The 12,443-nt window shown below is 32.4% G+C and overlaps 1 protein-coding gene and 1 long non-coding RNA gene across 3 annotated transcripts; both read left to right on the plus strand.

Annotated features, from left to right (window-relative positions):
* The first annotated feature begins 258 nt into the window (after positions 1-258).
* On the plus strand, positions 259-4,961 carry LOC121223802 (uncharacterized). The gene is made up of 4 exons (XR_005921192.1): positions 259-785; positions 1,663-1,740; positions 2,928-3,008; positions 4,790-4,961. It is a non-coding gene; the product is annotated as an uncharacterized lncRNA (long non-coding RNA).
* A 2,300-nt stretch (positions 4,962-7,261) lies between these two features.
* Positions 7,262-11,722, plus strand: LOC107916668 (programmed cell death protein 2). Of its 2 annotated transcripts, none has more exons than XM_016845996.2 (10): positions 7,262-7,765; positions 7,875-7,958; positions 8,279-8,412; positions 8,499-8,596; positions 9,704-9,792; positions 9,874-9,988; positions 10,199-10,356; positions 10,439-10,509; positions 11,042-11,156; positions 11,362-11,722. In XM_016845996.2, the coding sequence occupies exons 1-10, from the start codon at positions 7,532-7,534 to the stop codon at positions 11,524-11,526; spliced, it is 1,263 nt and encodes a 420-aa protein (XP_016701485.1). In that variant the 5' UTR covers positions 7,262-7,531; the 3' UTR covers positions 11,527-11,722. The 2 variants fall into 2 exon arrangements, with proteins under 2 accessions (XP_016701485.1, XP_040962287.1); XM_041106353.1 differs by having other exon boundaries at positions 7,288-7,765; positions 11,283-11,389.
* The last annotated feature ends 721 nt before the right edge of the window (positions 11,723-12,443 follow it).

Raw genomic sequence — 12,443 nt, forward strand, 5'->3', positions numbered from 1 at the left:
TTGCTAGTTTATTATCTTCAATGTTCTCCAGTGGATTTACTGATACAAGTGCTGTGAATTCAAAAGTTATGCGGATGGATTTATATTAGTCTTAAATATTAGCTGCTTTTCCTCTAAAATTTAATGAAAATCGCCAAGTAAGCATAATAAAACCATTAAAAGCATCATGTTCCTTGATTTTTGAGTAGATAATGCTTTTTGCTAAATGCTCTGTACTGCCAGGCACGTGAAAAGTTCGTGTCTTTGAAGAAGAACACACCGGGAGATGTTGTTGCTATGCTAGAAGAGGTATGCTCTTCTTTAATTATTGACTTCCTACATGTTTGTTACAGGTCAGCCATACAAAAATACTAGCTGATCGATCATCTCTTTAAGATGAAAGTGACTCTTCATAACGGAGTCTTTAGTCAAGATGTAATTATTGTACTTGTTTTAAAGAAGGCTGAGAGATGATATTCGTATAGTATCCTCTTTGTCTTTCACTAGTTCTCTCACTTTTCTGTCATTTTGAACCTGGTCCATTATTTGGTAAATGTTTAACTGTTTTCGTACCATCAGAAAGAAAGAGAAGACATGTTTCTCTTGATCATTGAACTATGGATCTGATATCACATTAGCTTGTAATAATTGTACTTCTTTTGTATTTGAACTATATATCCTGATGTTATGCCTTTTTCTTGAAAACTTATGTGCTTGATTCGTTCTCTTTGCTCACCTTAATGTGGAAAAGTATGTTTCTAGTTACCTGGATGGAATGTTTACACACTTTGGTCTTTTCTGCTTAGGTATCTATTCTGTTGTCTCCAGTATCTGATAGCTTATTCTGATCTGCATTGATAAAATTTTAAATACCTCCGAGTCCACTAGGTGAAATCTTGAATATTAGGTGCAAATATTTGATGTTTTAAGTGCAAATCTTGAGCATTCTTTCCAAGATCTCGTAAGTAACTAGAGAATTCAAAATCTGCTTTTGAAAGAACCCGCTTCAATTTAGTATGTTCACTTCGGCTGTGAAACTCCCTGCTTATTTATGTTCAATTCTTGTTATATTTCATGCACGATTTCATGACTTTTCTTTTTGGTTTAAGGAAAACAGGTAAATTTTCTAATGAATATTGAAACAAAAAAGAAGTACGAGTTTCTAGAATCTATAAGTGCAATTATGGTATCTGCTGGTGCAAATAAAATTATGGTATCTGCAATATTGATCCAATGGAAATTGCTGGTGCTGGAGCATAGTGTTAGATTATGATGTAGTTATTGTCTCAGCTCAGTTTCACTAGAAATTAGGTGTAAATTTGGGCTTGGATCAATCGATGGGCAGCTTTAGCATGTTAGTTTTGCTTCTGTAAGATCTAGTGACAAATATATCATGTATGATTTGCCTATTATGACATCGTATATATGGTATTACTGAGTGAAGCATGCTTCATGTAAACCTCTCATAGAGTTTCCTTTCTTATGCTTCATGTGCTGCCAAATGTGTGAGTGCCTGGATAGTTTTACAAAACATTTTATGATGCCTGAAATTGTAATACAAAACTTGTGCATCACAATTAACAACAGATCTTCAGCTTCATGTTTTTTCAATTTTACCTTATTTTTTTCAATTGTAATACTGGACTTGCGCATCACAATCCATGAAACTTTTCTATTCTGCAGATAGAGCCAATCCCAAGTGGAAATTTGCCTCCTGGTTTTGATCCTGTTGAAGGTTGCAAGCTTATCAGAAAGGAAAATGTATTATTTTCAAGATTTTCCCTCTTCTTTTTTTCCTTTATGAAGCTGTGAGTGTGCACTACAATTTTAAAGCACAAGTTTGAATGAATTCCTTCTATTTTGCTTGTTTGTATTCATGTTACTTTGGTTTTGCTGGAATTCTTTGTTGTGAATGTAAGGGATATAATAAGATGTTTGATACCTCTGTTATAAGCATTAGCTTAGACGATAGAGTGATAGATGTTGCTCCCTTGAGGAGTTATATCGACCATGATAAGTATTTAAGGGATCATGGGCTCAATTACGATACTTTATCATTTAGCTCAAGTTTCGGTGTCTATGAGAACGGTATGTTCTATTTTTTTTGCAGTTTACTCCATCGTAATGTTTTTATAGTTATATTTTGCAAGTGGTGATGCAATAAGTTAATTTTTATTGGTATTGAAAAATTTGAATTTAGGATCGAATTTCTTAAGTTGAGGTAGTTCGAAAATTATATTCGAGCAATTACAAGACTTGTTAAACAACTTAATTAAAATTGTAATGTGATTAAAATTGAAGGAATTAATTAGAAATATTTTATTAAAAATAAAACTAATTAAATGTGTATATTTATATACAACACATTAATTAAAAATATTATTTTAATAATATACAATATATATCGACTTTTGAACCATTATAAATTAAACCCATTCCAATCATGAGTAAATAAAATAAAATAAAAATTGGATCATTAGATATAATCAAGTAAACAACTTGATTAAAAAACAATTATTCAAAATATTAGTGGTAAAAAATTTGCAAATCCACATTGAAGTTAAGAAACTATCACTTTATTCTTAATTTTCATTTAAAAATAAAAATAAATAATGAGACACATGTTGATATCATAATTTTGGTTATGGTACCAAATAATAATCGTAATTAAAATTAACTAAAATGCTGGATAAATTACTTGTATAGTGGATTTTTTTTATTTTGATAAGATTAAAAAAATCATATTTAAAAGATGCAAAAATGGTAGTAGTTCGCCTTGGTTGGCTTATGTCAAATGATATTAGGTTGGTCCTGTTCGATATGAATTTAAATAAAATAATTTTAAAATTTATTTTATATAAATTTAATTAAATTGCAAAGATAATTTTAATTTCTATTTTTTGCTTCGTTAAGATTCTAAATTTGTATTGTTCATTTTTCTTTGATAGTGTGTTATTGCTTCCTATTGAAGCGGCTTGTTTGATTGCTTCCTCCACCCATAGTGAACATCTTCTTTTCAAACAATCACTGTAAGTTCTTTGGCAATTAAATTATTTAATTTTATTTTACTGTTATTGAAATTATGATTGGAGAAATGTGACCCTTTTAACTACGATTTGACAATATGGAATACATTAATATGTTGCAGTAATGGCTCGTCTGTCTTTAATTGCACAAAGTGTGAGGCGTAAAAGAATTGGTATTGCATTGACAATATGGTTGCAAATCTGTAGAATTGCGAGTTAGTTTTTACTTCCATTGGGTGCCATCGATAGCCTACATACTTATTGACCAAGGATTAGGTCTTATATTTTAGATTTTTATGCACAACGGGATTATGTGAAAAGGCTTATATATGCTAGTGACGAGACCTGTATTGAACAAGTTAGGATGAATAGATTTGTCTTTTTCAAACTATGTGAGATGTTACAAACGTTAGGGGGATTGAAGTCGTCAAGGCACATGCTTGTTGATGAGCAAGTGACAATGTTTTTACATATCATTTCCCATCACCTTAAAAATCGAGTTATTAAGCATCACTTCAATAGGTCCGGGGAAACTGTTAGCAGATCATTTCATAGTGTTTTAAATGCTGTCATACGCTTACAAGATGTGTTATTTAAAAAGGCAGAGCCAATTACAGCAGATTCTTCAGACACAATGTGGAAATGGTTTAAGGTATTGGACTGAGTTTTATATATAGCTTGTACATAATTTAGTTGATTTAGATTTAAATTTAGTATCCTAACTCAAGGTTTTATAACATGTGATATAGAATTGCTTAGGTGCTCTTGATGGAACCCACATCAAGATTAGGGTTCCAACAGTTGATAAACCTAGATATCGAACGCGAAAAGGTGACATAGCAACAAATATGCTAGGTGTTTGTACACCTGAAATGCAATTTGTTTATGTTCTTCCTGGCTGGGAAGGTTCTGTTGCTGATGGACGAATTCTTCGAGATGCCATTAGTAGGAGACATGGACTAAAAGTTCCTCATGGTAAAGTGGATAGTTAGAGGACTTTGAATTATTCATTATGATCAAACTTTTTTGGGGAATTAATCATTTAAAAAAAAATTTACAGGTTGTTATTATCTAGTTGATGCTGGATACACAAATTATGAGGGATTGCTTGCATTTTTTAAAGGACAACGATATCATTTGAATGAGTGGTGTCAGGGTTATCAGCCAAGTACTTCGCAAGAATTTTTTAATATGAAACATGCCTCATCACGTAATGTTATTGAAAGATGCTTTGGGTTATTAAAACTTAGATGGGGAATACTTAGGAGCCCATCATTCTATCCTGTAAGGGTGCACAATAGAATCATTATTGCATGTTGTTTGCTCCATAATTTTATTCGAACACATATGAGTATTGATCCTATTGAAACGGAGGTGGGAGAATGATTACCTAGTAATGTGGTAGATGACGATGAACCGAATATCGTCAATATTCATCCATCGGATGTTTGGGCTACTTGGAGGATGGAACTAGCCAACCAAATGTTCGATGAATGGCAAGCATCTAGAAATTAGTTAGGTTTAGGGAGAAAATGAGTTTGAGTTAATTTGTTTATGTTATTTTATGTATCTAGTTTGTGAAACTTTGGTGGTGTTTTTGTGTTTTTTGTACTGTACTAAACTTGTTGAATTATAATTTGATTGTTTTTCATTCATCATGTGTTATAATTTTATACAGTGTTGAATTTTTGATTCATGATATTGAACTCAATTTTAATTTTATAAAGTGTTTACCTTTTGATTCATGATATTAAACTTAATTTTAATTTGTTTTTTTTCTTAAGATAATTATGTCAGGTGTTTCAGAATCAAATGTTCCTTCCCAAGCGTCTCGAGGAACCAAAAGGAAATAGGTTCTAGAAGAAGATGCAGCATTGGTTTCCTGCATGGTGGACTTGCACAATGTTGGAACATTTAATGCTGATACGGGGTTCAAAACCGGTTATTTAAACGAGTTGGAAAAAATGTTAGAAAAGGCTTTACCCAATGCAATGTTGAAGGCTAGACCTAATATTGAGTCAAGTATTAGGTTATTAAAAAGGGATTGGTCAATCGTGTATGACATGCTTAATGGCCAAAACAATAGCGGTTTTGGTTGGGACGAGCATAGGCAGGTCGTTGTTGCTGAAGATGCGGTTTGGGACTCTTATTTAAAGGTAAGAATGAGTTCAAGTCATTATTATCTTGTTTTTACCAAACTTATAACTAATATGATTTCCTCATTTTTATAGAGTCATAAAGAAGCTGGTCAATTCAGACATCGTAGTTTCCCTTACTACGACCAACTTACTGCCATATACGCAAGAGATCGAGCGACTGGGAAAGATGCTCAAACAGCCGCTGATGTTCTTGAAGAAATAAATGTTAAAGATGTACCTACTGCAGATATTAATGAAGAAAGAAACGAATTCTATGACTGCGATGCTAATGTCTCTTTGGATGACATGGATGTTTCTGCTACGGAGCCGCAACCAGATAGAAACCAAGGGCGTTCCTCATCTTCAAATAAGAAAAAAAAGAATTCTGATGCAAGTGATCATTTTTCTTCTTCAGTTCATGATGCTGCCACTTTATTGGTGGAAAACATGCGGGCCATTGGCGAACAAATCAGAAGGAGTATTGCCTCCGATGTGGTAGTTCAACAAAGGTCAGAAGAATTCCAGATCATCCAAGAAAAAGCTACAAATTTATATCCAACCTTATGTGAAATAGAAGGTTTAACTGTGGATGAGCGGTTTCGAGCATTGAGTAAAATTCCAGATCATCCAACTCAAATGCTCATTTTCATTAGTTTGCCGTCTGATGTGCGGTTGGAATGGGTCAGATGATTTCTTGCTGACCATTAAAAATTATGCTTTTTTGATGATATTTTCGTAACTTTTTTCTGTTTGTAATATTTGGGATGGTATGTCATTACAATGTTCTAACTTTTTGATATGGCAAAACTGTATAACATATGGATTATGACATAGAATTTCAAGAATTTCATTTAACCTTTTGTTAATATATGAAAATTATGTTTATGCAAAATATAATTCTAAAATTATTTATTACTGCTAATATTTTTTATTGTAAAATAATTAAATTATTTGTTCCACTAATGATATTTTAGCACATTAAATATGTATTGCAGTTTAAAAATAATAAAGTAGATTATAAATTATATTTAATAATTATTTTAAATTATATTTTATAGTATTATATATTATGATTTTAGTAAATTCATATAAGAATATTTAATACTAAAAATTTTATTAAATTATATATTTTTATTAAAATATATTTAATAATAATTATTTTAAATTATATTTTATAGTATTATATATTATGATTTTAGTAAATTCATATATTTTTATTAAATTATATATTTTTATTAAATTATATTTAATAATAATTATGTTAAAATATGATTAAATTATTTATTGTTTATAATAATAATCTTATTAAAATTTAATAACAATAACAATAATCATCTACCTAAAAAAATTTTGCTAAGGGTATTCTAGTCATTTTAGCTTTTTACCTTATGTTATTACACCATCATTCCATTCAACCAAACACAAGAATACTATTACGGCTATATTCTATTCCATTCAACCAAACAAAAGGATTACCTATTACGCCTCTATTCCATTACGCCTCTATTTCATTAAAGCGAACCAAACGTGCCCTTAGAATAAAAAAATTTAATTGATTATAATTCTATTTAAATAAATATATATGTATTAATCAGTTAAAAACATTAGCTGACCAATAAATTTAATTTAGCTTACAATTTATAGTTTGTTATAAAATTAAATATGTTGATTGGTTAATGTATAGATATTCTGGTTGGTTGATTATATTTTGCAGGTTTTTGATGCTATCTTGGTGTTGTAAAATTTAATATGGGTCGGGTTGGGCTCGGGCTTAGCAATTTTCTTTCGGGCCGGGCTTGGACAAAATTTTAGGCTCATATTTTAGGCCGGACCGAGCACGGGCTTAGAAAACGAGCCTAAAATTTTGTCTAAGCCCGGCCCATGATCACCTCTAGTAGTAATTAGTTTCTCGAATTTTTAGGCTTGGCCTATTTTTCTTTCTACCAAAAAAAATTGAAAACCAAAAATCGAAAAAACAAAATAAGCAAATAAAACAACATAATTTGATGATTTATATAATTGGGCTTTTTTAAAGGCTGTTTAACTTTAACCATTGAAAAGTTGGGCTGGGATACCAATTTCTAACCCATATTTTTTAGGCAATGAAGATGATAATTTGATTACCTACAAAGGAAAGATGATAACTTTATTTTAATTTTTCTATTTTCAACCGAGAGCAGCTTAAAATCCATTGAAACCAAGTTCGATACTATCACTTGAAGCTTTAACCTCCTCCGCCGCCAGTTGAATCCACTGCCATCAGTCCACCGCCGCAGCTGATTCTTCAGTTCTCTTATCTCCCTGCTGTCTCTAATACAAATAAAAAAGCTTGTCAATTTTGAAACAGTGTTGTTATTTTTAACGATTTTTTGAAAAAGCGGCAACGAGATGGATATTAATGGCAAGGGAGATTCCGTGGATGAGCTCAAGGGCCTCCGAATTACTAACCTTGACGATGACGATGACGAAAACATCGCTGTTGACGAGGATGATAATGGCGAAGACGAAGACGACGATGATGAAGAAGAACAGGAATCTGTAATTCTTGGGTTTGTAGAAAAGCCTGAACACAGCTGGTCACTTCTTCGCCAGCAGTTTCCAAGCAAAGCTGGAGGCGTCCCAGTAAACCTTATTTCTTCTTCTTCTTTTTGCTTTTCTATAATATCTTTGCTAATTGAACAGTAAAAACGTATACATTTTGGGGGTTTTTATGATATTGTTTTCTTTGCAGGCTTGGTTGGACCCAGATAATTTGCCTACAAGAATGTCTTGTGTCTGTGATGTATGCGGAGAACCCCTGCAATTCCTACTCCAGGTACCTTTTTTGGTTATTTGAATTGTAATGCTTTGTCAGACTTGAGTTCTACTTTAAACTTGAATCAATTCCAATAAATGTCATATTTTGTTTTATATTTTTGTTATATTAGAAATATAAAAATGCTTGATTATCCTTCTGCATCACTTTGTTTGACTCCTTACTTGAAATTTCCAAAGCTGAAAGCTCTTTTGGTAGTTATAGTTTGACTTATTTACGCCATGGAGTATTTCTCTTTGATACGAGTTACCATATGCTTGGGAGACAGAGGGGCAGAAGTGGGCTGATTGTGCTAATTTTCATCTTGACTGAATTCCTAGGTTTATGCTCCATTAGTTGAAAAAGACTCAACATTTCATCGAACATTATTTGTATTCATGTGTCTGTCTATGAAATGTCTTCTCCGAGATCAACATGAACAATGGAAGCGTCATCCGGATAAGCAATCAAGGAGGTATATCAAATTCTTGCTTTTTTCCATCTCAATGCTAGTATTTTCAGTGTGCTAGTATCTTTCTGATTCTGTATTTTTTTCTCAAGTGTGAAGGTTTTTCGTTGCCAATTGCCTCGTGCAAATTCTTTTTATTCAAGTAAACCCCCTGAAGGCAATGCTACCGACAAACCTTTAACCTCTGGAGGTAACTTTGGGTTCTGTTTAGTTATTAAATTCTATTTCAAATTTAATGACAATATTGCAGTTTTTTTTTGTATACCACGTATACGTATGAGAATGTAACTAAGTTTGTGTGGGTGTATATCTTATTACCTCAGCATTCATTATGTGCTTGATTAGAAGGAATGAGTTTTGCGTTATGTTGCCAACTTTTGATTTTCACCATCTTAAGTAGGGCAATAAGGGAAAGTTGAAACCAGGAAAAAAAGGGGAAAGATGAGAGAATGCATTTCCCTTCATTCTTTAGGTGGAAATAGAAGTAGGAAGGAATGGGTTTGCTTTCATTTAAATCCTTCAGGTTCATTTCATCCGTATATTGAGAAAACAGAGGGAAACTATCAACACTTTGGATATAGTTGTTTAATCTACTTTTCATCCTCAATTTCTTCTATTTTCTTCTTCATCAGACAAGACAAACTCATTTCCTCCCCTCTGCTTATTTCTTTTCACCACCTGTACTTCATCACTCCCAGCAATTGTAATTCTGGGAAACTTGAGCTTTGTTATACAAGTTTTTCTTGGCAGATCTCTGGGATTCCATAGATTTGATGGTTGATTAGAAGAGGGAAGCTTCTTAAAATTTTAATGCAAAGTTTCTTATGACCCATATTATTACTTAAAAAGGAAAGTGGAATAACATAGAAGAAAGCTTTTTCCATCATGAAAATAAATTTTCTCTTGAGTGTATCCATAATGCAGTGCGATCCTGCTATGAGTTCCCTTGCTGTTGATTTCATGTTCTTTTCTGATTTTTATTTCAGTTTTTATGTCATTAAATACTGGTTTAAGTTGAAGTTGATTTCATGCTCTTTTCCTAATTTATTTCTGTTTTTATATGTCATTAAATATTTGTTTAAGTTGACATTATTGTGGATTTTGCTTAATTGCCTTATTCATGATTATATGCACTCAATTTTTCCTTGACCATTACATTATATTGACCATTTTATGCTAGGAGTCAACGTTAGCTTATTAGCCCCTTGTTGCATCACTGTATTAGCCAACACAAATTGGGTTCATTAATTCCATTCACGCTCATAATGGTATTTTCCCCCTTGTATGCTTGTTGCAGCTCCACTATGTAACTGGTGTGGCACCTGGAAAGGAGATAAGTTCTGTAGTAGTTGTAAAGTAGCACGATATTGCTCACAAAAGCACCAGGTAGGTAGGGTTTTTAAGTGTTGGTTATTTTCACTTGTTAGAAGATTGTTTGCTTACCCTTCCTGTTTTCTTACTTTTCAGGTCATGCACTGGCGTGCAGGTCATAAACTTGAATGCCAGCAGCTGAGTCTTTCACCTCAGTCATCTGACTCCAATGCCTGTCATGGTGGAGTTGCACAAATTAAAGCCCCAAAAGGCAAGTATTAATTGATATTAACCGCCTGGGTATTGACTTGGAATCAGCTATGCATGTAAATTGGCATGTTAATGGCCAAGGCTTCTGCCATTTTCTTCTGGGATAACTTTTAAGAACAGAGTGAATGTGTATTTGAACTGCAGAGTCTAAACAAATGTTAGTTGTGAAACTTTCTGAATTCTCTTGTACTAAAATGTTGCCTGTAAACAGTTGCAAGCAAGAGTTTATGGCCGGAGTATGAGATGAAAAACGAACACGAAAGTGAATATGATACAGAGATGTCTGGAGATGAGGAACATACCGATAATTCATTGATACCTAGAAACAAGGTTGATGACACAATGAAGTCACTTATGGATACTTTTGAGGTATCGATACCAGTACTATTGCAGTGGCATGTTATGCATTCTTGTTCCAAGTCTCTTAATGCTCGCATCCTTTGTTGTATAGGGAGATGGTGACAAAAAGAGTTGGGCTTCTTTCCAAGAGCGGATAGGCAAGGCTCCTGAACAAGTTTTGAGGTGAGAACTTGAATGCTTTTTTGACTTCTTGTGCACCATATAACAGTTTAGAAGAAGATATCGGGATTCCAGCACACCACTTGTGAGTAGTGTCTCTACTGTGTATGGTTTGTATAAACTATAAAGCTACATATGTTACATTACCTTGATATGGAGGATGGCATCAATATTACTTCGACTCTTCATTTTTCTTAAAGCATCCATGCCCAGCATTCATGCCCGACCCATAGATATGGGGATATGACCTCCAAGGTTCCACCAAATTCATGTCCGTATTCGGCACTTACACCCGAGTCTAGTAATATAGGATGGCGTTGTGAAAGAAGACAACAAAATATGCTTATATAGATCTGTTTAAGTAACAAACTAACAAATGTCATTCGTAATCTTTTACTTAATCCATAAAAATGAAAAAGCTGAAGATATTGCATTTAGAACTACATATTTTTTCTTCAAGTTCATTCCTTTTTCTTTTCCATTGCTTGATTTTCTTATGTTTCTCATGTTTGTTTATTTCTTTTAACAAAAACAGATATTGCCGGAGTGCTGGTTCTAAACCACTGTGGCCCATATTAGGTGGTCGCCCTTCCAAGGCTGATATTCCCATATGCAGCTATTGTGGTGGTCACCTATGTTTTGAATTTCAGGTACTTGATAATCTTATCTTCATGGAAATCCCAATTTTTTATGATCAATTTTCGAAAATAAGAGAAAAATATCAATCCTCTGCATTAATCCTTTGTGGACTTTTTTTATTTTCCCATTGATTTTAGAATGTCACATTCCTCCTTGGAATCTCTACTTTAGCTCAAAGAAGGAAATATCTAATACATGTACAAATGTGTTGATCAGATATTACCTCAGTTGCTTTATTACTTTGGTGTGAAGAATGATGCGGAATCTCTCGATTGGGCAACGATAGCAGTATACACATGTGAAGCCTCTTGTGAAGGTGTTGGATACAAACAGGAATTTGCCTGGGTACAACTTGGTACTGCTATTAATTGCCCTTCATAGTTGTTTTGATTTGATCATGTTTGAAGGAAAAGTTGCTTCTAGTTTCCTTATAATGACAAAAATTTTGGGATATTTGCTTGAAATTTAGTTGAGTGGGGGCAATTTTATTATTTTTTGATTTTAGAACGTGTGATGGGATTTTTTTCCAAACTGTAATATCCCTTTTTGAGAGAAAATATATTGTATGTTTATTTTTTATTTGATGTTATAGGGGATTGTAGATGTTGAAATGCTGGCACTAGATATCCCCTAAAAATGGAGTTCAACTAGTCATAAATTGCTCTAAACTTGGATTTTTGTTGGCATTCCACCATATACGTTGGACCTCGATTATATACATTAAAAAAATATTTTCTTTTAATTTTGTACATTCAAAGAAATTACAACGAATATCACTGGACCTCAATATGATGCTCCCAAAGGATTAGGTACTCCAATTTTCAAACAATTAACTGAAATTTAAAATTAAATTTCTAATTTTACTTAAATACAAGTATACTAGTACTGACGGGCATATTAAAAATCGACGAAGATAATGATCTAAAATTAGATGATTTTGAAAAGGAAAAATATTACTTATAAATAGATTAAGATATTAATATATATTTAATATAGAAAATTTTTAAATATATATTAATGGATATATTTAATATATCCATCGTAATTCGAAATCGTTTGAACATGAAAAAATAGTTAAGCATGACTTGATTAAATAGTTTGTTTAAATTTGATTTTAAATTATTCTAAAATTAATAAATTTTAAAAAAAATAATCCAAATGTCAAGCTTGCATGATCATAATTCGAAAACTCTCCAACATGAATCACAAGTATTAAATTCTAACGGTAGTGACCCGAATTTCAACTGTGTCGGAAAATTCGATTTTAAGGTTAAATTTACTAAATTTAGTCTAAATTT

This window comes from Gossypium hirsutum, chromosome D11 (assembly GCF_007990345.1).
Source record: "Gossypium hirsutum isolate 1008001.06 chromosome D11, Gossypium_hirsutum_v2.1, whole genome shotgun sequence".
Classification (NCBI taxonomy): domain Eukaryota; kingdom Viridiplantae; phylum Streptophyta; class Magnoliopsida; order Malvales; family Malvaceae; genus Gossypium; species Gossypium hirsutum.

What these genes read in the sequence shown, in the direction of transcription:
- LOC107916668 (XM_016845996.2), top strand. Translation starts at nt 7,532, where the DNA reads ATGGATATTAATGGCAAGGGAGATTCCGTGGATGAGCTCAAGGGCCTC. An exon ending in CAAACCTTTAACCTCTGGAG is followed by an intron (nt 8,597 to 9,703) that starts GTAACTTTGGGT and finishes TGCTTGTTGCAG; the next exon opens with CTCCACTATGTAACTGGTGT. An exon ending in ACCTATGTTTTGAATTTCAG is followed by an intron (nt 11,157 to 11,361) that starts GTACTTGATAAT and finishes TGTGTTGATCAG; the next exon opens with ATATTACCTCAGTTGCTTTA.